We start from the raw sequence: 25,436 nt of genomic DNA, 5'->3' as shown, positions 1-25,436 counted from the left end.
AAAAGGCTTTGAGGTGTTTTTGGGTTGCTGTTTTTTAAACTATCAAGGGGTGCATAACTTTTATGAAATAATAAAATAAAATACTTGTTTCTAGACCACCCTCCCTCCATAGCTGTCAACTTTTCCCTTTTTTTAAGGGAAATTCCCTTATTCCAAATAGGATTCCTCGCAAGAAAAGGGAAAAGTTGACAGCTATACCTACCTATCGTGGGAGCATGGGGTACTTTACATTTGTTGTTGTTGTTTAGTCGTGTCCGACTCTTCGTGACCCCATGGACCAGAGCACGCCAGGCACTCCTGTCTTCCACTGCCTCCCGCAGTTTGGTCAGGCTCATATTGGTAGCTTCGAGAACACTGTCCAACCATCTCGTCCTCTGTCGTCCCCTTCTCCTTGTGCCCTCCCTCTTTCTCAGCATCAGGGTCTTTTCCAGGGAGTCTTCTCTTCTCATGAGGTGGCCAAAGTATTGGAGCCTCAGCTTCAGGATCTGTCCTTCCAGTGAGCACTCAGGGCTTATTTCCTTAAGAATGGATACGTTTGATCTTCTTGCAGTCCATGGGACTCTCAAGAGTCCCCTCCAGCACCATAATTCAAAAGCATCAATTCTTCGGCGATCAGCCTTCTTTATGGTCCAGTTTTCACTTCCATACATCACTACTGGGAAAACCATAGCTTTAACTATACGGACCTTTGTTGGCAAGGTGATGTCTCTGCTTTTTAAGATGCTGTCTAGGTTTGTCATTGCTTTTCTCCCAAGAAGCAGCCGTCACCATCTGCAGTGATCATGGAGCCCAAGAAAGTAAAATCTCTCACTGCCTCAGTCACAGAAATGACAACCACAGCGGGACCTCAGTTACAAACAGTTACAGTCTCCTCTCAGTAGGGCTGCAGTCTCCTTACACACCAAGATTTTCGAACGCCACCCTGCGCGCGGGATGCTCCCCATGAGGCTTCTTCCGCGATTGGCTGAATGCGGGACCAATCGGAAGCTTCCTTTACATTCCAGGACTTCCGGAGGCGGCGCAAAACCGTGATGGCGGACCTCTTCGAGCTCTGAAGAGGGGCACCGCAGAAAAGGGTTGCTCGCGACGGCGCAGCGGCAACCCATCAAGATAAACCACGGGCAGAGTGAGTCCGTGGCCGTGGGACCCGGCGGGCACCTGGAGCGACCCCGAAATCACAAAAGGAACCCCGTAAGGGGCTCCGGAGTGAAGGAGGGGGAGCGGTGCTGTGGGTTCATCGCTCTTTCTGCGGAGGCGAAGCCGCGCGGCTGTCACGGATGAGCGCTGACCTTTCTTCCAAGAAACATCGGGCTGAAACATCAAACCCGTGAGTAAGGACCTAAGATTCTACAAATCAAATCGGAAAATTTGGCTAAAAACGGGAGACGAGAAAGAGGAAGTCCGTCTTCCGACACTGCTTTCAAGATCAAAGCAGACGGTCTAAAGAGCGGAAAGCGCTGTGAACAGGGAAGCTTTGAAGCTTTAAATCGGGACTTTCGTGCACATTTGAATTTTACTTTTAAAGAATAAATACAGCATAAAATTGACCTGGAGCGGACACCCCAAGGGCAAGGGAAGACTCTAACCCCAAATTCCCGGGTGGCCGGGTAAAGTTGTTTAAACTGCGGAACTGTTGCAAGCTTCCAGATACTTTTGTAACTGGATAGTGTAATTTTGAGCTCACCTAGCTGAAGTGGATACAATTGCAGGCACCTTGCTGGAACTTTGTTATATGTTTAAAAGGGCTCTGCAGGACCTTTCTTTTAGCGTGCTGGAACTAATTTGCTTTTAAAATTGTTTTTAAAGTTGGAACAAAGAGACTTTAATTGCGGAAAGTTACCTTCTTCTTACTAAAACTTTGGTGGCACTCCCCCTAGAGGACATTGGGAATATAGAGGCCTGGGAAAGTTTCTCTGTTTACCTTCTCTCAATAGACTGTTTTTAATTCTGGACTTGCCTTTCCCATGGGATTACAACACTTGACCTTGAACGTTGACTGATGAGTGGCACAGGAAAGACAAGAGCAGCCAAAGCTAAGGAAGCTAAGGAGAAAGAGAAAGCAAAAAAGCAAGCACAGCTTTTGCAAACAACTTTAACTCAGGGACGTAGATTATCAGTTCCAGCTGTGCTTGCGACACAAAAAGTAGAAACCGAAAAGCCTGAAAAATCTGAAGAGGAAGATATGGCAGCAGGAGGAGCTGAGGCAGTACTGAAACAAGTTTTGGAACAATTGTCAGCAATAAATCAAAAAATTGATAACCAATCAACAAAAATTGACCAAGCAACATCCTCGATCCAGAAATTGACAGATCAGGTTTCCCAACATACCCAAGCAATTGAAAAATTGCAAGGAGCAACAGAAGAGAATCGTAAACTGGCAGGGGAAGCCGTTCAAATTGCAACATCAGCTAAAAAAGAAGTCGAGGAAGTTAAAGCGGAAGTCAAGCCTCTTCATAAACAGATAGGGGACCAACAAACCTATCTCTCGTTGGTGGAATTGAAAAATCGCGAGACCAACCTCAGACTAAGGGCAGTCCCAGAAATTGAACAAGAAGATTTGAAAGGACTTTTGACAACAGAGTTTACAAAGTTCTGGGACTTAAAAGAAGAAATTGATTTCAAAATTGTATCGGCTTTTCGGTTGGGAAGATTAGTAAGAAAAGATAGATCCAGAGACTGCTTAATAGCTTTGAGATCAAGGGAGGAGAGAGACAAAATACTAGGCCTACACTTCAAAAACTCAATTGTGATACAAGAGAAAAGGGTGGAAATTTACCGAGATATTCCTAAACAGTTATTGGACTTGAGAGCCACCTACTCAGATTTGGCTAAGTTGCTGAGACTCAACACAATTCCTTACAGGTGGGAGTTCCCACAAGGGCTATCATTCACTTACAAACAGAAGAAGGTTAAAATAAGATCACCAGAGGACTTACAAAAGTTCCAGCACGATCACGGAGAAGACCTCCAAAAAGAAGCAGCAGCTAATTGGCCTATACCCAACCCAGGTGGAGCAATACCTGCACCTTCGGAACCAGAGGAGAAAGAAGATACACCGCTCTAGGTGTAGCAGAATAGTTCAGGATGTCTCTGCGGCTACTCAGTTGGAATATAAATGGCGGAAATTCCCCGGAGAAAAGAAGGAGGTTATTTCACATATTGAAGAAAGAACAATTGGACATTATTTGCCTACAAGAAACCCATGTGACCAGGCTCCACAGGAAGGTTTTGGTAAATAAAAGATTAGGCCAAGAATTTATTTCGTCTGACAAAGTAAAGAAAAGAGGAGTGGTGATCTACGCTAAGGAGAGCCTGATACCCAAATTTCTATTTAAGGATGAACAAGGAAGAATTTTGGCAATTGAAATTCAAACCCAAGGAGAAAAAATATTGATATTAGGAATTTATGCCCCAAATGACGGGAAATCAGAATTTTTCAAGAAGCTGCATGAGACGTTGCTGGACTATCTGGATTATGCTAACATCATAATGATGGGAGATATGAATGGAGTGGTGTCTACACATATGGATAAGTCTTACAACCAAAACTTAATATCAGACGGCAGACTGCCCAAAACTTTTTTCGAACTGACTGACAATCTGGATTTGATCGACATATGGAGGACAAAGAACCCCCTAGGTAAAGAAGGAACTTTTTTCTCTGAGGCCCACCTGTCTTGGTCAAGGATCGACCAAATCTGGACCTCCAGGGGGCTGGCACCCAAGACTAAAAAGGTGGAAATCTGCCCAAAAACATGCTCCGACCACAACGCCTTGAAAATAGAACTTAGATTAACTCAACCCGGTTCCTTCAGATGGAGAATGAATGACACACTACTAAGAGATCAAGAGATTGTGAAAAAGGCCCAAAAAACATTAAAGGACTATTTTGAGATAAATCTGAATACTACAGTTGAAAAAAGAACGATCTGGGACGCAAGCAAAGCTCTTATGAGAGGGTTTCTGATACAACAGAACTCAATCAAGAAAAAACTCTGGAACGGAAAGAAGGACAAAATATTGGAGAAAATACACCAAGGAGAAAAAAAACTGAGAACCAAACCAAAGTCCAAGGAGGTGCTGAGAGAAATTAAATTCCACCAAGCAGAATACTCAAAATTGATTAATCAGGAGATTGAATGGAAAATAAAACAGATGAAGCAAAGATCTTTTGAATCAGCAAATAAATGTGGAAAGCTGCTAGCTTGGCAGCTGAAAAAAAGACAAAAGCTAAACACGATAACAAATCTAGAGATTGATGGAAGGATCGTACAGAAACCAGAAGAAATTAGGAGGTGCTTCCACAGATACTTCAAAGAACTGTATGCACAGGGGCCCCAGAAAGAATCAGAGATAGATCAATTTTTAAAGATAAATGGACTATCAAAAATAACTCAAGATAAAAGATCAATCTTGAACTCTACAATAACCTCACAGGAAATTGAAGGTGCCATTCAGAATATGCAACTAGGCAAATCTCCAGGCCCGGATGGACTTACCTCCAAATATTACAAGGTTCTGAAGGACTATTTGATACAACCTTTGTTGGAGGTATGTAACCAGATTATGGATGGGAAGAGGGCACCAGAAACGTGGAAAGAAGCCTTCATCACATTGATACCTAAGTCAGAATCTGAAAAGACTCAGCTTAAAAACTACCGTCCCATCTCACTCCTAAATGTGGATTACAAAATATTTGCAGACATTTTGGCAAATAGACTTAAAAAAGTCTTAAATGAAGTAATTCATAAAGACCAAGCTGGCTTTCTCCCTGGTAGACATTTATATGAGAACACTAGAAACATCATTGACATTTTAGAACTTTTGCAGACTAACAGGAACACAAGGGCGGTGTTAATCTTTATTGATGCGGACAAAGCATTTGACAACATATCTTGGATGTTTATGAAGAAGAACTTGGAAGGGATGGGAGTGGGACGGGGGTTTGAGAATGGATTACATGCAATCTATTCAGAACAAAAAGCTAAATTAATAGTGAACAATGTGGTGACGGAGGAATTTAAAATTGAAAAAGGGACACGACAAGGGTGCCCTCTATCCCCTCTGTTATTTATTTCAGTCCTGGAGGTGCTATTGAATATGATCAGAGAGGACCGGTTGGTACAAGGGATAGAGGTCGGAGTGAAACAATATAAACTGAAAGCTTTTGCAGATGACCTAGTTTTGACACTGCAGGAGCCAGAATCCAGTACAAAAAGAGTTCTCGAACTTATATCTGAATTTGGTCGGGTGGCGGGATTTAGGTTGAATAAACAAAAAACTAAGGTTCTGACCAAAAATTTAACAATTACAGAAACAGAGGGGTTTCAGAGAGAAACAGAACTGAATGTGGTTAAAAAAGTGAAATACCTTGGGATCTATTTGTCCTCCAAGAATTTGAATTTATTTAAGGATAATTATGAGAAATGTTGGTTGGAAGTTAAAAAGGATTTAGAAATTTGGTCAAGATTGAAACTTTCCTTGTTGGGAAGAATTGCAGCTATAAAAATGAATGTGTTGCCGAAAATGTTATTTTTGTTTCAAACCTTACAGATCGTGGACAGAGTGGATTGCTTTGGAAAATGGCAGAAGGATATATCTAGATTTATCTGGCAGGGCAAAAAGCCCCGAATAAAGTTTAAAATATTAACAGATTCGAAAGAAAGAGGGGGGTTTGCCCTGCCGGACTTGAGGTTGTATTATGAAGCTGCAGCCTTCTGCTGGCTGAAAGATTGGTTTTTGTTGGAAAACACCGATGTCCTAGATCTGGAAGGTTTTAATAATGCTTTTGGATGGCACGCATACCTATGGTACGACAAGGTTAAAGCACATAAATTGTTTAAAAGCCACATTGTCAGAAAAGCAATTTTTGCAGTCTGGATGAAATATAAAGACTTACTAGAGAGTAAAACTCCGAGGTGGCTATCACCAGTGGAGGCCAAGGCCCGGAAAAGACCCAATATGGAGGCCTATTGGCCGAAATATTGGGAATTGACTGAAAAAATTGGAGACAATTGGAAGTTGCAGAGCCAGGACAAACTAAAAAATAAGGTGCGAGATTGGCTACATTATGCTCAAATTCAAGAGGTTTTCAAAATGGACAAAAAAGTTGGTTTCCAGGTGGAAAAGTCGAAACTAGAGACAGAATTGTTAGAACCAAAGACAAAGCTGTTATCTAGAATGTATAACTTGCTGCTTATGTGGAATTTACAGGATGAGACAGTTAAATCTGCTATGATTAAATGGGCACAGGATGTTGGACACAACATTATGTTTGAAGATTGGGAAAGGTTATGGAACACCGGAATGAAATTCACGGCCAGTACGGCCTTGAAGGAAAACATTATGAAAATGATATACCGGTGGTACATGACCCCAGTCAAGTTAGCTAAGATACATCACCTGTCTGACAATAAATGTTGGAAGTGTAAGGAAGCAGAGGGGACTTTCTTTCACCTCTGGTGGACATGCCCAAAGGTTAAGGCTTTCTGGGAAATGATTTACAATGAGTTGAAAAAGGTATTTAGGTATACCTTTCCCAAGAAACCAGAGGCCTTCCTGTTGGGCATGGTAGACCAGAAAGTGTTAAAGAAGGACAGAACTTTGTTTATGTATGCTAGTACAGCAGCAAGAATACTCATCGCAAAGAACTGGAAGACACAAGATTTACCCACGCTGGAGGAATGGCAGATGCAGTTGATGGACTACATGGAGATAGCTGAACTGACCGGCAGAATCCGAGATTTGGATGTAGAAACAATTGAGGTGGACTGGAAAAAGTTTAAAGACTACTTGCAAAAGTATTACAAACTGTATGAATCTTAAGACGGTGCATGATTTGGAAATGATACGCTTTAGCAATTATGATTAAGTAAATAGTAAACTAAGTGATAAAAGAGAAAAGGAGATAATATGAAATTGAACATGTTACGTTTATTTTAAAGGTATAAAAATTGTGACATAATACATTGAATATAGATACATAACATGTAAAAGTTACAATAAGGTATGACATAAGGTAACAAATTGCTGACATTGTTAATATAAAGAACGCAGAATCGGAAGGGGTGGGGAAGTCCAAGTTGGGATTTTTGTTAAAAAAAAAAAAAAATGGTTTCTTGTAAACTCCTTATTTGTTTGTAATGTATAAAATTTGGAAAGAAACGTAATAAAAAATATTATAAAAAAAAAAAAAGGAAGCTTCCTTTACATTCCAGAGGCGCTACCTGGGTTCGCTCCTTTGCTGGGGCAAGTCCTACGGCGCCTGCGCATTTCGTCCTCGTGGGGCTGATGGCGAGAAGCAAGTGACCACTTGCAAGATGCATCTGCAGGCAGCGCTGGGCAAGACCTGAAGACTCTGGAGATCCTCTGATCGTGGGATCGCGCTGAGTTTTAGCAGTATCATCGTGGGCACGTGTCTGCTTAGAAGACCTGCTAAGCCCTTCGGGGTGCAGTAGGACTTGACTCCTGCCTAAGTGAGCAGGAATTGCAGCCTTAGCTCTGTCGGGGAATCAAAATTAGGAAAATTGGCTGGTGAGCACCATTTTCCCCAAGGAGGGTGGAAAAAAACTTTCTCTCCCCACCCGACCCTATGTAAAAGAAATAAAGTTCCGGGTTCTTCGCATCCGTCCACAAAGGAGGCATCCCGCAGTGCAGAAGTAAAATTAGATGTTTGCAAAACATGCACGAAAAGCGCCGACGCTTCGTTATCTTTATTCGGAAGAGTTTTTTTAAAGTGCTCAGGTTTTCTGCAGAAGGCAATTTCTCTAGGTAGAAGGGAAACTTCAATGGAGAACCATCGGCAGAGCTGTGTTTGCGGTTTTTAACATGCAGATTAATTTGTTTGAGAAGGAGGCACACTATGCACAGAACTGAAGGCTTCCTTGTATTAAGAACTGCAGAAGGAAATAGTACTGATAATGGCTAGCTTTCTGGCAAACCTACCACAACTTCCCTGGTGGTCTAGTGGTTAGGATTCGGCGCTCTCACCGCCGCGGCCCGGGTTCGATTCCCGGTCAGGGAACACTTCTTTTGAAAGGATTTGCCTTCAAACTCAACTGGATAAACCTTTCGCAAGGTGTGCAATATGCTTGAAAACAGATTACTTTTGCTTTCAAAAGCTTTGCGTTGGAATGCTCCATTGTAAGTCGTTTAATGAAATAATCCATATTAAATGTGGGGGGGGGGGTATATGCAGAAACTTCCTGTGTGATTTGACATGATTTTGATATTAGTTCAGTGCTGGAAATCTGTCTCACTTTTTTCCAGATTTTTTTTTTGACATCAAAAATATCTTCCTTCAAAAATAAGGAAACAACATAAAAATGAAATGGGGGGGATATCCCAGAAATAACATTAATTGCTTATGGTCTGAAAAAAAGGCTTTTTATTTTTTAATGTATTGAAAGATTAATTACTTCCAATTGTACTGTAACTACACAAGACGAAATGAGTGAAGATGGTGCTGGCAAAATAAATGAACAAATCTTTTCAAAATTCCATATTCCTCCCATTTCAGTTCCTTCTATGTGGAGAAATGTTAATTTCCCCACTCTGCTTGTATTATAAATTCCAGCCTTGCTGTCCATCAGGTTTCCCCTTCACAGTATAACCGGGAAAGGAAGGAAAAGATTTAGGGTGCAGAATGGAATAACAACAACATGGTACTACAGGCATTGGGTCATGATTTTTAATTTTCTTTGGCATTTTTGTCTGCCATCTAGAAATGCTGCTAGATTTTGTTGCACACCACCCCAAGAACCCAGAGATTCCAGGAGTTTGAGGCGCTTACCCAGGGTTTGTGTTTCCTTTTGGAATGAGGCACAGCAGAGACGGTGGTGTCTTCATAATCTATGGTTTATTTGCAAATCTATACTACGGAGGGGCTCACAACATTGACACCCAAAGAGGGTCTTGTTTCTTTCATAGCCGTAGCCTTGGATTCAAAGAGAAATCAAACCTTGCTTTCAAGCCTTGCTCCGACTCTCTCCAGAGTTCTTCTAGGTCACATCACTTGAAAAACTCTGGCTTTGGTTGTTGTTGTTGTTCTACACATCTTGCTCAGAGCCCCCCTTGTTCTCCTAATGACCCATTACCCTGGCTTATATTTTAACACTTCCTGGATCCAGCAGTTAGAAGGATCTTGCTTCCAGCCTACTTCCTTCTCCCCAAACTCATAGCAATATTTTGACTTGTCCCGATTCAAAACTCCTGTATGTCAAGATACAGTGGTACCTCAGGTTAAGTACTTAGTTCGTTCTGGAGGTCCATTCTTAACCTGAAACTGTTCTTAACCTGAAGCACCACTTTAGCTAATGGGGCCTCCTGCTGCCGCTGTGCCGCCGGAGCCCGATTTTTTGTTCTTATCCTGAAGCAAAGTTCTTAACCTGAAGCACTATTTCTGGGTTAGCAGAGTGTGTAACCTGAAGCGTATGTAACCTGAAGCGTATGTAACCCGAGGTACCACTGTATTCCTTCAAATGATCTTTTCTCCTTTTGCAGAGTGCCTGTTTAAAGTTCCTCTTTGTCAGGAGCCTTGATCCTGGGCAGCCACTTCCCAGATGCAAGGTTGATTTCTCTTGCTGCTCTCAACCCTGACATGATTGCGGAGTCCAGCCAGCCGTGGAGTTTGGTAGTGTGTTCCCCAGCAAAATGGATCCTGCCTTCTGGCTCCTCGAGAGGTTCGCTGTAATCAACAAACTGGTAGGGGGTGAAGGCAGCAAAGCCAGCCATGGAATATTTATCCAAGCTCCATCTCTTTATTATGGATGACTGGCACACAGACTGGATGTACCCCTTGGGCAGCTGGTGGATGGCAGACAAGTCATCCAGGGTGATGCTAATGATGTCATCATGGCTGAGGGCCTGAAAGAAACGGGAGTCGTCACTGTGGACGTAGCAAGCCAAGACAACCCCAACGTCACCGGAAAAGTTTTGACTGACGTAGTAGATGAATCGGGCCGGGCAATCAGTTGTGGACTTCCCACCGCAGATCCCGTCAGCTTCCCAGAACTTCTCGGCGCAAGCGAGGAAGACTTTAGTGACGCTCCTGTAGTGGATGGACCGCAAGGCGTGGCTTTTGTTACGCGACAGGGGCGGCTCAAAATGGATGCGCCTCGTGGCCCTGGCGGTGGAGGTGACCACGGCGTAATCGGCTGTCACGCTGCGCAGTGCTTTGTTGGCGGTTTGATAAAAAGCGGTGACGCTCTCGCCTGCCTGCTCCATCCTGACCACCCTAGTACCGAAATGCACCCTTTCTGAAATGCTTCTGTAAATGGCTATTGGCAGCTGGTCAAAGCCTCCTATGATTTGATCAAACCTGCAAAAAAACACACACAAACAAATGCAGATGAATGGATAGAAGATGGAAGAGCCTAGTGTGTGTTGCTCAGTTGCTGCTCAGTTCAGCACACACAAAAGGAAGCATTTCTGAACCCAGAACATAGTTAACACACTGGAATTCGCACCAACAAGGTGTGGAGATGGCCACCAAGTCAGACGACTTTGAAAGAGGATTAGACAAGTTCATGGAAGATAATCAACGGCATTTAGTTATTGTGGATCTATTATCCAAGGGGATAGCTCAGTTGGTTAGAATGTGGTGCTGAAAACGCCAAGGTTGCAGGTTTGATCCCCATATGGGACAGCCGCATGTTCCTACATTGCAGGGGGTTGGACTAGATGTTCCTCAGGGTCCCTTCCAACTCTGCAATCTATGATTCTATGCATGCTGGGTTTCACAAGTGGGGAGAGGGGCTATTGAGCTTAGGTCTGGCTTGCAGGCTTCCCATAGGCCTCTGGTCTAGATGGAACGTTCGCAAGAGCCAGCTGGACTCTTACATCTTTATGTTGACTTTGTTGTAGGGAGAGGGAGCATATGTTATTTGTTTATTTATCTACCATCAATATGATTTACAGTGGTACCTCGGGATACATACGCTTCAGGTTACAGACTCCATTAAGCCAGAAATAGTACCTCGGGTTAAGAACTTTGCTTCAGGATGAGAACAGAAATCATGCTCTGGCAGCACAACGTCAGCAGGAGGCCCCATTAGCTAAAGTGGTGCTTCAGGTTAAGAACAGTTTCAGGTTAAGAACGGACCTCTGGAACGAATCAAGTACTTAACCCGAGGTACCACTGTATATACCAACCATTATTCAAAGATCCCGGAGCAGTGTACAACATTAAGAACAGCATTTACAACATTAAGAACAAAATAATAAAATGCAGATCATAATACTGGACTGCATAATAAAATAATCATAATAACAGTCCACCCACCCACCCCTTTAACAAATCATCAATTATTTAATGGCTAAAGGCCTGAATAAAGAGGAATGTTTTTGTTTGGTGCCATAGATATGTAATAATGCCCACAGGCATAGCCAGGATTTTTGTGGGGGGTGGGGCAGGCCTTTTGTTGGCGTGGGGAGGCAGAACCTCAGCTTGCTATACCTTTTTACAGATTTTTATTTATTTGTGGGGTGCTGCCCCCTTGCTCCCCTTAGCTACACCCATGATAATGGCACCAGGCAAGCCTCTCTGGGGAGAGCATTCCACAGATGGGAGCCACCAGAGAAAAGGCCTGTTTTTGTGTTGCCACCCTCCGAACCTCTTGGGGGGACGGGGGACATAGAGAAAGGTCTCGAATTACAAGCTCAGGGTCTGGGTCGGTTTGTATGGGGAGAGGCATTCCTGAGGTATTGCGGTCCCAAGATGTTCCTACAGTCCTAGTTTTGGAAATGAACCAAAATGCAATCTCATCTGAAGAAGAGCAGATTATTTACTTCAGCAAGAATAAATCCTCCCTATTTCCTTGCAATGCATATCTCCGCTTACCTCTTTCTAGAAGAGAAGATCACTTCACCTCTCATACTTTCGATGAACGACTGGTAATAGCCAGCATCTTCATTGAGCAAGTCCCCAATCATTTCGACAGCTCCACGACTCAGCTTTGCTACTTTGATTAAATATTGCTGTTATGGGAGGGGTGGGGAATAACCACCTTTAAGGATAGCACTCAACAAAGATGCTTAAGCAAACACACCACCAAGCAACAACTGAATTTGGAATCTAGTACACGAGACATCCTGAGGTTCTCAGGCTTCAGGATTTGCATATTCTGGAAAGCAAGGAATTGGATTCTGCAAAAAGTTACAGTGCAGTCCTCTATATGTCTGTCTCACTGAGTTCGGTGAGGCTTGCTCTCAGTCCCAGGTGAGTAAACATATCTGTATCGTCTTAGGTCAGGCATAGGCAAACTCGCCCCTCCAGATGTTTTGGGACTACAACTCCCATCATCCCTAGCTAACAGGACCAGTGGTCAGGGATGATGGGAATTGTAGTCTCAAAACATCTGGAGGGGCGAGTTTGCCTATGCCTGCCTTAGGGCACATCCACCCTTCTGTTTGGGCTCATCCACCCTTCTGCTTCTCCTTTACATCTGTAGGTGAGGCAGTGGATATGCTGGACTGTTGTCTTGCCTTGGTCATGGAACTGGATGAGAGCCAATACACTGAAGCTCAGTCCAGATAGGACTAAGGCACTAGTAGTGGGTGATTCCCTGGACTGGATGGATGGAAGGGAGGTGGCCTGCTCTTGATGGGATTATACTTCTTTGGAAGGAGCGGGTATGTAGCTTGGGAGTTCTTCTGGATCCTTTGCTGTCGCTTGAGGCCAGTGCCGGATTTAAGTATAAGCTAAACAAGCTATAGCTTATGGCCCCACTCTCTTGGGGGGCCCCAAAAAATTAAAGGGGGGGAAACCTGGATGTACATTTCCAAACTACAAGATAAAAAACAAATAAAATAAAATGTTTGTTATTGCCAAATGCCAGTGTGCTTGCATTATTAAGTTTGTTATGAATAAAAAATCACTTTAAGTTAGAGCTTAATAATTATTTCACTATTCATATAACGTATTTCTTCTTAATTGTATTTCACTATTAATATACTTCTCAATTGTATTTCAGTTCAACAGTTACTTTGATAAAATACATATTTCGTTATGTGCAAATGGCTTTAGATACCTATTAGGTCCATAAATTACCACATAGTATATATTCAAGACAAATTTGTTGTTGACAAAGGTCAGCTGGACCTATAAAGGGCCCCATTACCTTCAGTAGTTTAGGGCCTCATCAAACGTAAATCCGGCCCTGCTTAAGACTCAGGTGGCCTCAGCAGCATGCAGTGCCTTCCATCATTTCTGGCTGGTGGCCCCGCTGCTCCCCTAATCAGGACAGGGATAGACTAACTTCTGCTATCTATACTCTGGTAACCTCAAGGTTAGATTACTGCAACAAGTTGTGCATTGGGCTGCCTCTGAAGACAGTTTGGAAAGTTTTGCTGGTGCAGAATTTGACAGCCAAGTTGCTCACCAGGGCGAGACAGTTAGAGCATAGTGTACTTTATCCTGGCCTGGCTGCACTGGCTGCACATTAGTTTCTGGGTCCAGTTCAAAGTGCTGGTTCTGATTTATAAAACCTTAAATGGCTCAGGACTGCAAAGGGTCAAGGGCCGCCTCTCCCCATATGAACCAACCTGGGCCCTGCAATGATCACCTGAGGCCTTTCTTCATGTGCCCCCCCTCCCCAGGATATCTAGGTGGGATACCTAGGATGCTGGGTAACTACTATAGGCTTGTGTAATATTCTAATAATATAACAGAAGTGCGCCAATAAAGTTTTTACTGAAACTTTGCACTTCGCAAGTTTGGGGCATTGCTTTAGCTAGTTTTGTTAACTTTTTGGGTTTTATTGCGCTAGCCAAAGGCCATGGTAACATCCAAAGAACGAAAAGAAAAGAAAAGAAAAGAAAAGAAAAGGGGGGGCTCATTCTTTTTTTACCTTGGTTGAGAAGGTGTCATATTTACCCAGCACGTAGCTACAGTTTGTCCTCTTCACCTCTTCTTCAACCTGGTATGACCATAAAGAAAAAGTCAGAATACATTTCATAGTTTACCTACATTGGCTCCCAGTACGTTTCCGAGCACAATTCTAAGTGTTGGTGCTGATCTTTAAAGCCCCCAAATGGCCTCGGCCCAGTATACCTGAAGGAGCATCTCCACCCCCATCGTTCTGCCCGGACGCTGAGGTCCAGCTCCGAGGGCCTTCTGGCGGTTCCCTCACTGCAAGAAGCCAAGTTACAGGGAACCAGGCAGAGGGCCTTCTCAGTAGCGGCGCCCACCCTGTGGAACGCCCTCCCACCAGATGTCAAGGAAATCAACAACTATCTGACTTTTAGAAGACATCTGAAGGCAGCCCCGTTCAGGGAAGTTTTTAATAGCTGATGTTTTATCATGTTTTTAATATTCTGTTGGGAGCCGCCCAGAGTGGCTGGGGAGGCCCGACCAGATGGGCAGTGTATAAGTAATAGATGATGATGATGATGATTACTACAATGTGATATGCTGCCTGAGGAGGTGCTTTCTTTTGTCCGTCCCAAATCCTCTAAGCTTCAGCTTAACTGGATGTCCCCAACTTCAAGTGTTATGAAAAGCCCACCCACTTTCTGTATACCATGCATAATATTTAGCATCACATAATCTTAAATATTCTCATGCCTCCACTTAGTAAAAATAAATAAATCCCCCAATATAGTAACCTTCCCTCATAGAGGATCTACAATTTATTTTAGGAGGGTGTGTCAGCTAAACTTGCTTTTGGTTCTTTCCACCTCTACGGTCTTAATATTTGGAACAGGACACAGAAGGTTTTCCCAATTAAAAGAAGCACCAAAAGTATCCCAACCCGATGGAGGGACTCCTCATACAGCTGGCCAGCGGTTTTGCCTTCTTCCGAGGGATCCACAGTGTAATTCAAGAGGCTGGGGTTCCTCTTGACCTCCCCGACTCGCCTCCTGATGTTGTCAATCAAATACCAGGCATTCTCATCCTCCGGAAAGAATTCCGTCAGACTCAGGCCAAACTTTCTGACATATTCGCGGACGATCCTGGGGCATGAGAAGGGGACAGTGCAGAGTCAAAAGAGTGGAATTCGCTCTTCCAAGAGGCAGCGTTGCCCACCAACTTGGAGGCCTTTAAAAGAGGGTTAAATCAACACATGGAGAACAAGGCTAGCAATTGCTACTGGCTATGATGGATCGCCAAAGAATTGATGCTTTTGAATTCTGGTGCTGGAGGAGACTCTTGAGAGTCCCACGGACTACAAGAAGATCAAACCTCTCCATTCTGAAGGAAATCAGCCCTGAGTGCTCACTGGAAGGACAGATCCTGAAGCTGAGGCTCCAATACTTTGGTCACCTCATGAGAAGAGAAGACTCCCTTGAAAAGACCCTGATGTTGGGGAAGATGGAGGGCACAAGGAGAAGGGGACGACAGAGGATGAGATGGTTGGACAGTGTTCTCAAAGCTACCAGCATGAGTTTGACCAAACTGCAGGAGGCAGTGGAAGACAGGAGTGCCTGGAGTGCTCTGGTCCATGGGGTCACGAAGAGTCAGACACGACTAAATGACTAAATAACAACAACAATATGATGGATATGCTGTGCTTCCACAGTCAGACGCAGCAATGATTATTATGTTATTATTATTTACTAGGTTAATATACAGCCGTACCTTGGAAGTCGAATGGGATCCATTCCGGAAGTCTGTTTGACTTCCAAAATGTTCAGAAACCAAAGTGCGGCTTCTGATTGGCTGCAAGAAACTCCTGCAGCCATTCAATAGCCAAGCCAGACGTTAGGCTTCCGAAAATCGTTCAAAAACCGGAACACTCACTTCCGGGTTTCAATCGCTTTGGAGCCGATTTGTTTGGGAGCCAAGGCATTCGAGATCCAAGGTATGACTGTACCGCTCTTCATCTCACAAGATAAAAGCACATATAATTAGTCAAAACAGGAGCACACAAGCACATTTCAAAGGCTGCAGAATATTAATCATCCACCTGCCACCATATATATATATATATATATATATATATATATATATATATATATAATCAGTGCTTTTTTTCTTAAAAAGTGTTTAGGGGTACTCTCATTTTCCTACTCGTACTGAAATACTGCCCCTCAATGAGGCCAAACTTAGATTCACAAAATGTTTAGGGCTAAAGCACTGTATATAAAGAATATATAAACAGACTGGGGGTGGGGAGAGATAGCAAAAAAAGTTTAGTAAGCCCTGTGCACAACACTTCCTAAACACCTAGTTGTAGTAGTAGTAGTAGTAATTATTATTATTATAGTACCACACCCATCTGACTGGGTTGCCCCAGCCACTCTGAGCAGCTTCCCATTGCCCAGCGCTTACAAATAGTCACTATCTCTCAACTTTATCTTCTTCACAGGTGCATCGTGGGGCAAAAGGGAGGTGAGCTATGTTTGTCACCCTGGGGAAGGGAGGAATAATGAGTGTTGCCAGAAGAGGTCTGGCCGCCTCCTCCTCCCATCAGCTCTGTTCCGTTCACAGAAAACAAACTGCGTAGGCCTCGCAGCCAAGAGTTTATCCAACTAGTGGGCCACATCTAAGAAGTCATACGTTGTCTTCAACTCCGCATACACTTTCTTCCTCGTGGCAACAGGCCAACAGCTCTTTTGTCTCCCACACAGCCAAGCACACCAGGACACGTGTCCGTGGAAAGAGCCATCACGGATGAGCAAGGCGGGATTTATGCATGCTCAGCAGATGAAGTGAAAGGCATGTGGTGACCTCCCATCTCACCTGTGTACCTGAGGCAAACGCATGGGCCCCAGATCTGCATACCAGCCTTCTTGCTCATTTCGATACGTCTCCACTCGTCCCCCCACGCGGTCACTGGCTTCAAGAACTGTCACCTGGAGGCAAACAGGACAGCTACTGCTGTATCAATCCAGCTACTGCTTCATGCTACACTAGGTAAAGGTAATTGGGTCCAGTCATGGCCGACTCTGGGGTTACGACGCTCATCTCGCTTTATTGGCCGAGGGAGCCGGTGTACAGCTTCCGGGTCATGTGGCCAGCATGACTATGCCGCTTCTGGCGAACAAGAGCAGCGCACGGAAGTGCCGTTTACCTTCCCGCTGGAGCGGTACCTATTTATCTTGCACTTTGACGTGCTTTCGAACTGCTAGGTTGGCAGGAGCAGGGACCGAGCAACGGGAGCTCACCCCGTCACGGGGATTCGAACCGCCGACCTTCTGATCGGCAAGTTCTAGGCTCTGTGGTTTAACCCAAAGCGCCACCCACGCTACAATAGCCTGCCTCAATTTCCATGGTCCACATCACAATTTTTGAGGGCAGTTGAGAGACTTACCCAGCATCCAGCTGATAAATCAGCATGGCTACATGGGTTTCTCCATTTCTCAGGGCTAATTTACAAGGGACTGATGTTCAATTTCAACCCTCCAGTGGTTGTGGATTCGCCTTCCTTGAAGGTTTTTAAGCTGAGATTTTATGGCTCTCTGTCATGGATGTTTTGGCTGAGATTCTTGCATTGCAGCGGGCTGGACTTGAAGACCCACAGTGTCCCTTCCAACTCTATGATTCTGATTTCACCTGTTGCTCCTGTCATGGGCCAGGAGTCGGCTTCACCTGCTAAGCAGCAGCCTGAAGCAGCAGAAGGCAGAGTGACTCCACCTGCTGCTGATCAGCCTTCTTGCTCCTGAGGAGAACCAGCTGGCTCCAGCTTTTTTAAGCAGGGTTTTCAGCCTCAGTCAGTTGCTGGAAACAACATTTGTCGTTCCTGGTCAGACCTTCCTGCTTCTTGCTTCTCGTGACCTTGGACCTTCTGCTTTCTTGACCCCCAGATCATTTGACTACGTGAACCGAGATACTCCTGACTGGACTGAACCTTGAATACAGCCTCTGCCTCCAGGCAAGTACCCCCCTGAGACTCGACTGGTTGGCTGGCTTCTCCTTCTACTGAGCTCTGCTGTGGTTGGCAGCACACAACTACGACAGCTCCTTACACCTCCCCCACATTTTCCGGCCTAGTATCCCCAACTACCAGATGAGGTCTGTGCCATGCTAAATGGCTGCCCTTGTGAGATCTGCTGTGGCCAAAAAGATTCATGGTATTTTTGGGTGGGACTCCATCACCTACCAACAAACTCAGATTGCGAAGTCAGGTTGCATGATTAAAAATGATTTGGTGTCCTCAAATACCAAACCTTAACCCCCACCTCCCCGATCAGACTCTGTGTGAGAGGAAAAGGTGTGGTGTGGAATAACACTTCCTTTGATGCAACAGCCAACCTCCCCGCAAAGTAAAGCCAACCTCCTCAGCAAAGAGCCACAGTGGTTTAACCTCCCTGCAGACTTTGTGCAAACAAATCAATATGCAGGTCCCTAGGGGACAACCTCGGAAGCAGAGGACCAGTTGCAACATCTGTGAAGACTAAAGGACCGCTTACCTGGTGTCCAGCTTCTGTGAGAGCGTAGGCTGCGCTGAGGCCTGCTATGCCTGCTCCCACAATCAGCACATGTCTTGGGTGCAATGCTTTGCCCAGCCCGTTCTTGGCTATCTCTAGATAATTCTCATACTCAGCATCCTGGAAGCACTTTTCCAGCGGACTAGGATTATCTGTGTAGCAGCTTCGCAGGGTGGAAAAGAATAGCAATGCCGAAAGTACTGGAATGCAAAAGACACAAATGGATAGAATAAATATATTTGTCTGCATGTTCCTGTTTGTCCACATTCTGCCACCCACGCTCAATCCATGTCCCTTTGGTTAGAGGCACAAGTGCTCTTGGAAAGCAGTTTGTAGAAATGGCAGGAGGGAAGAGTGCTCTTATGCTTGCACCTAGGTGGTTGCTGGGGAAGAAGAAGAAGAAGAAGAAGAAGAAGAAGAAGAAGAAGAAGAAGAAGAAGAAGAAGAAGAAGAAGAAGAAGAAGAAGAAGAGGAAGAGTAGTAGTAGTAGTAGTAGTAGTAGTAGTTTGGATTTGATATCCTGCTTTATCACTACCCAAAGGAGTCTCCAAACAGCTAACAATCTCCTTTCCCTTCCTCCCCCACAACAAACACTCTGTGAGGTGAGTGGGGCTGAGAGACTTCAGAGAAGTGTGACTAGCCCAAGGTCACCCAGCAGCTGCATGTGGAGGAGCAGGGAAGTGAACCCGGTTCCCCAGATTACGAGACTACCGCTCTTAACCATTACACCACACGGGCTGGGCTAGATGGGGCATTGGCCTGATCCAGCAAGCTCTTCTGATGTTCTTAGCTGTTTACAAGCCTCTCCCAAGACTGGCCAAGTGTGAAGTGTATATAGCAGAAGAAACACATTCAACGGTCAAGTGGTTGAACCTTGGGTGCGTTAGCTGCCAACTGCCTACCAGTTATATATTACAACAGGAGAAATAAATTTGTGCTGTCAGATAAGATTTAGCAATGGCATGGGAGGGGTGTTTAATGACACCATCATTAAAGGTTTCAAAACAAAATTGGAATGTCCTCAAAATTCTGACAGGGGCAGTGCTTGAATCCTAATTATAGTCATGATTGCTTTTCCCCAACTAGTTGTTTCTCCCCAGTTAAGATTCTGCTTGTAAATGACATGACATATTTGTTGTTGTTTAGTCGTTTAGTCGTGTCCGACTCTTCGTGACCCCATGGACCAGAGCACGCCAGGCACCTCTGTCTTCCACTACCTCCCGCAGTTTGGTCAAACTCATGCTGGTAACCTCGAAAACACTATCCAACCATCTCGTCCTCTGTTGCCCCCTTCTCCTTGTGCCCTCCATCTTTCCCAGCATCAGTGTCTTCTCCAAGGAGTCTTCTCTTCTCATGAGGTGGCCAAAGTACTGGAGCCTCAGCTTCAGGATCTGTCCTTCCAGTGAGCACTCAGGGCTGATTTCCTTCAGAATGGATGCGTTTGATCTTCTTGCAGTCCATGGGACTCTCAAGAGTCTTCTCCAGCACCATAATTCAAAAGCATCAATTCTTCGGCGATCAGCCTTCTTTATGGTCCAGCTCTCACTTCCATACATCACTACTGGGAAAACCATGACATGTTTAGCACTACCTTATTTAGCTCACACCTGATGTTTGTTTAAAAAAAAGCCAAACTGTGGTGGTGGTGGTGATGATAATACTGGGTGGCTTCCAACAGATAAAACAACATAACAAAACATCGAACATTTAAAAATTCTCCATACAGGGCTGCCTTCAGATGTCTTCTCAAAGTTGTTTAGTTCTTTATCACCTTGACATCTGATGGGAGAGTGTACCACAGGGCAGGCGCCACTACCAGGAAGGCCCTCTGTCTGGTTCCCTGTAACTTCTCACAGTGAGGGAACCGCCAGAAGGCCCTCCGCACTGGACCTCAGTATCTGGGCTGAGTGATGCGGGTGGAGACATTCCTTCAGGTATACCGGGCCAAGACCATTTAGGGCTTTAAAGGTCCTCACAGAATTGTGCTTGGACAACACTGGGAGCCAATGTAGATCCTTTAAGACCGGTGTTATATGGTCTAGGTAGCTGCTCCCAGTCACCTGTGTAGCTGCTACATTTGGGATTAGTTGTAGTTTCTGAGTTACCTTCAAACGTAGCCCCATGTAGAGCGCATTGCAGTAGTCCACGTGGAAGATAACCAGGGCATGTACCATTCTGATGAGACAGTGCACAGGCAGGTAGGTTCTCAGCCAGTGTACCAGATGGAGCTGGTAGACAACCGCCCTGGACACAGAATTGACCAGCGCCTCCATGGACAGCTGTGAGTCCAAAATAGCCCCCAGGCTGCACACCTGGTCCTTCAGGGGCACAGTTACCCCATTCAGGACCAGGGAGTCCTCCACACTGCCCCCCCCCTGCCATCCAGAAACAGTACTTCTGTTTTGTCGGGATTCAACCTCCATCCATTAACAACCATCCATCCTCCAACTGTCCCCTTTCAACAGACTTTGTGGTTGGGAGATTCCTGTCATTGTCTAAAGACGTTGTTCTGGAGGGAGGGGGGGCAGAAGATGAGTTTGACCACAAACCCTGTTAGAACCTTCTTTTTAAGGAACTAAAGCTCTAACTGAAGAGTGATTACAAAACTTTCCCCTTTGCTATCCATGACTGAGCTTGATGCTATTAAGCAATAAGGTGTTGCACAGTGGAAGCACCAGATTGCTTCTGCTAGTGGTCCTGCACCGTTGCATCCTCACTGCCATCCTCACCCCCATCCCATGCCACCCCTGTCAGTGAGTTTATATGTGTTGGAAGCTGCCCAGAGTGGCTGGGGCAACCCAGCCAGATGGGTGGGGTATTATTAATTACTACTACATGCAAATCGACCAACCTAGACAGCATCTTAAAAAGCAGAGACATCACCTTGCCAACAAAGGTCCGTATAGTTAAAGCTATGGTTTTCCCAGTAGTGATGTATGGAAGTGAGAGCTGGACCATAAAGAAGGCTGATCGCCAAAGATTTGACGCTTTTGAATTATGGTGCTGGAGGAGACTCTTGAGAGTCCCATGGACTGCAAGAAGATCAAACCTCTCCATTCTTAAGGAAATCAGCCCTGAGTGCTCACTGGAAGGACAGATCCTGAAGCTGAGGCTCCAATACTTTGGCCACCTCATGAGAAGAGAAGACTCCCTGGAAACGACCCTGATGTTGGGAAAGATGGAGGGCACAAGGAGAAGGGGATGACAGAGGACGAGATGGTTGGACAGTGTTCTCGAAGCTACCAATATGAGTCTGACCAAACTGCGGGAGGCAGTGGAAGACAGGAGTGCTTGGGGTGCTCTGGTCCATGGGGTCACGAAGAGTCGGACACGGCTAAACGACTAAACAACAACAACAACAACACATGCAAATCAGCCAATCATTTCAGTATTTCTATGATAATGTGCATATGTAGCCAACAGTTAACGTGATCACGCATTCGTCAGATGTAATGATGTTTTGGGGCCTTCAAGGAGTTGTGCAAATGTTTTGACCTATTCTGTGCCTCCTACTATAGCTGAATAAACTGTCTGGACTTTCCACCCTGGTGTGAAACTCATTAGCTACCTTCACCCCAGCCCAGCAGGAGTGCTGCTGAATCAGTTGAAAGCCCCTTCTAGTCCAGCATCCTATTCTCACAGCGACCAGCCAGAGGCCTGTGGGAAACCAAGAAGCAGGACCTGAATGCAACAGTGCTCTCCGCACTTGTGATTTCCAGGACCAGGTATTCAGAAGCATACTGCCTCCAACATTTCTATCATGGCTAATAAGCCACCATTCTGTCCTGTGGAAGTGAATTCCCATCATTGCTTATTTCAACTCGCTTGTGGAAACAACTCAGAGGCCATGAAAGAAGGAAGGTTAACAACATGAAGATTTAAAGGAACTATTGGAAATACTATTCAAGGCAGCAGAGATATGAGATGATCAGAGCCCACCCTCCCAAACTTGGAGCATGGGAAGTCCCAAGAAAAAAATTATAATTTAGGCAGAATATTTGGACTATTTGATATGTATTTGTATATTCTGGAACATTCAGTGTGGTTTGATTGGATTGTTAAAATGGGAAACTTAATAAAAATGATTTTTTAAAAAAGTGAATTCCACAGTTTAACTACGTTCTATGCAAAGAAGTGTTTTTATTTCTCTTTCCTGAAACTTCCAATATTCAGCTTCATTGGATTGTCCCAAGTTCTGCTATTATGAGAGAGGGAGAAAAAACTTCCTCGAGCTCTTTTAACTCTAAGCATATACAAACGGGGTGCAGGTGGCAAAAGAGATGCCTTGAGGGATTTCAGAGTGTCACTTCGTTGTGGGCAAAATCTGGAGGAAGTAGCAGTGGTGTACTGTGGGTTGCCAGAGCCCAGAGCTGCGTGGAGGGGTGGGCAGTGTCATGTATTCAGTGGTCTGTGTTTGTCTGAGCAAACTGGATTAAGGTCTGGACTAAGGATTCTGAGCTCCTGTGTTCTGATTTGATACCTGATATCCAATCATGTAAAGGGACACGGGTGGCGCTATGGGTTAAACCACAGAGCCTAGGACTTGCCAATCAGAAGGTCGGCAGTTCGAATCCGCGCAACGGGGTGAGCTCCTGTTGCTCTGTCCCTGCTCCTGCCAACCTAGCAGTTCAAAAGCACATCAAAGTGCAAGTAGATAAATAGGTACCGCTCTGGCGGGAAGGTAAACGGCGTTTCTGTGCGCTGCTCTGGTTTGCCAGAAGCGGCTTAGTCATGCTGGCCACATGACCCAGAAGCTGTATGCCGGCTCCCTCGGCCAATAAAGCGAGATGAGTGCCGCAACCCCAGAGTTGGTCACGACTGGACCTAATGGTCAGGGGTCCCTTTACCTATCCAATCACGTAGCATTATCAGAGTTTAGGCTACTGGCATTGGCTCTTAAGCTCCGGGTTACGATTTACAGCTTCGAGGTTGAGACAGCCGATCATGTTGAGGGTGGCCCAGGCCTTCAGAAATGCACATATGCAGTTGTCTGTTGCTCTTGATGATTCAGTAAAGCCTTTAAGCTGAATCACTGCCTTGGGTCTTGCTTGAACCCACATATACTTCAGGTGGGAGGTAAACAGGTGGAGTACGCATGCACAGTCCCTGCCTATTTCCCATTTTGCTTAGTCTGCTTAAGTAAAAGTTGAAAGAATATTAGCCTAGTGAGCAAAGACTAAACTGGTTCTCCTTGTCTGCTTTGTTTCTTAAAGTTATTATACCATTTTGTCTGTGCAGCAGGTGTCGATTAGCTTTTAGGGGAACTGGAGGACACATGAGAATCTTTATTCAATGTATTAGGACACATTTGAGATAAGATCTTGTGCCACATTAGGTTTTCTCATACAAGGATCTTTTACTCATGCAAGGACTACAGTAGTACAGTAGTAAACCATAGCAAAAGCTCAGATTAACACACACCTATTCACATTGCAGACAGGGTGCAAGGCTTTCCTGCATCGGTTCCACTGAAATGAGTGGGAGTTTGCAAAAGAGCAAAATCCCACAGGTAACACTTAAGAGTCAAAATAGAGCTTTCCACAACAAGCTCCCCCTCCCTGTCCTCCCACACCTTTTGCTTTCTGAAATTCAACTTGGCGGAATATTACGGTATTTTAAAATCTTGCACTGGAAATACTTTTGGGGTTTTGTTTGTTTTAGACTGTTTGCTTGTGGGCTGGGCTTTTTGCACAGTACCAGGTCTCCTTTATATACTTTTACAAATTAAAATAATAATAAATTTAAAGCATTTTTGTTTAATGGCAACTTGCAAAATATTTTTACATCTCCTCTTCTCTAAATCTAATAACATCAACAACTAGGTATGCTGGTGAACAAATACTGAATTAGTCAAATCCACCAAATAGTTGATCAGTCATCTGTTAGATAAAAAGACATTTTTATCTAACATATGTTTCTTTTGTTGGAAATGTATAATATCAAACAGTATTTTCTCTGTCGCTTGTTATTCTCTGCTCTCCGCTCCTCTAATAATAATAATAAGAAAACCTCCCACATATTTTCTAAATAGCAACAGTTTCTGAAAGTTGAGCATAGTGAAATCTGGCATCAGAAATGTCATTAATAAGATTAAAATCAGACATTTACCTCAGCGATGTAATCTTACCCAGGATTATACTTACAGAAGATGCTCATATCTTTTGCCTTGGGAACTTGGAGGGCAAAACTTGTTGGGGCCATTTCTTTTGCTAAGTGAGGTACTCCAAATACTTTTTCAAATAAACACTCATACGCGAACAGAACAGGAAAGTGAGTGAAGAATGATTTAAGCATTTGGCAGGCTCCTCCCCTACTTTCTCTTCCTCCTCCCACTCTAATTATGCATCAAGCCATTATCAAAGAACTGGAATTTTCTCAATATCCGGTTCTGTGGTTTGCATTTATGTTTCTAGGAAGCCCCACAAGCAAAGCATGAAGGTAACAGCCCCTGTCTCCCCAGTGATGACGGATGCCATAAGGGTTGGTAGGGAGAAAACTGGGAGGCCAACAGTAGGGGGAGCCAGAAGCAATGACACACTAAATCAACTCGTTCTCCTTTTGTCCTCCTCCTCTGCCCTGGTGGGTCCAACATGGGCAACATGGAGACTAAAGGCTTCTCCATACCTACCTTTCAGATTAAACGGGTTTTCTGCAGATTGCCATTTGCTCCGACTGTGCTTTAAAGAGTGGGTTTTTGTGGAGAAAGGTCTGGAGCAAGACAAAGAACACTTGGACAGGGAGCTCTGAAACGCAAACCAAATACAACCACAAAACCTAACAATCTTCTTCTTCAGCGATCACTCGTAGCCGAGTAAGATTGTCTTCCATGAACACGGTCTTAACAGTGAGTCCGTAAGTGACTGTGGAGGCCAATTCTGGATCCACGTGTCCTTCCACAGTGGGGACATAGGTTTCCAGGCGGGAGTTGATCACGGTGAGGGTTTGCCAAGCATGCCCTCCTCTTAGCATGTTTCTCCCTTCCGTCCTGAGTCTGAGCATCTTCAAAGTCCATGACACCTTTGGCAAAGGCTGTTCTCCAACTGGAGCTCTCGCAAGGCAGTGTTTCC

General features: G+C 44.6%; 1 protein-coding gene and 1 non-coding gene across 2 annotated transcripts; one reads left to right on the top strand and one right to left on the bottom strand.

The window, feature by feature from the left end:
- Positions 1–7,951: 7,951 nt before the first annotated feature.
- TRNAE-CUC (transfer RNA glutamic acid (anticodon CUC)) lies at positions 7,952–8,023 on the top strand. The gene has a single exon. It is a non-coding gene; the product is annotated as a tRNA-Glu (tRNA).
- A 353-nt stretch (positions 8,024–8,376) lies between these two features.
- Positions 8,377–24,936, bottom strand: LOC128408894 (L-amino-acid oxidase-like). The gene is made up of 7 exons (XM_053378927.1): positions 24,513–24,936; positions 18,352–18,569; positions 16,682–16,794; positions 14,751–14,952; positions 13,848–13,916; positions 11,840–11,976; positions 8,377–10,318 (listed from the first exon to the last, which is right to left on the bottom strand). Exons 1-7 carry the CDS (start codon positions 24,661–24,663, stop codon positions 9,511–9,513), a joined length of 1,698 nt encoding a protein of 565 aa, XP_053234902.1. The 5' UTR covers positions 24,664–24,936; the 3' UTR covers positions 8,377–9,510.
- Positions 24,937–25,436: the final 500 nt, after the last annotated feature.

Source organism: Podarcis raffonei, chromosome 2, assembly GCF_027172205.1.
Source record: "Podarcis raffonei isolate rPodRaf1 chromosome 2, rPodRaf1.pri, whole genome shotgun sequence".
Classification (NCBI taxonomy): Eukaryota; Metazoa; Chordata; class Lepidosauria; order Squamata; family Lacertidae; genus Podarcis; species Podarcis raffonei.
The sequence above is the reverse complement of the archived record's forward strand: the minus strand, read 5'-3'. Positions and strand labels throughout refer to the sequence as shown.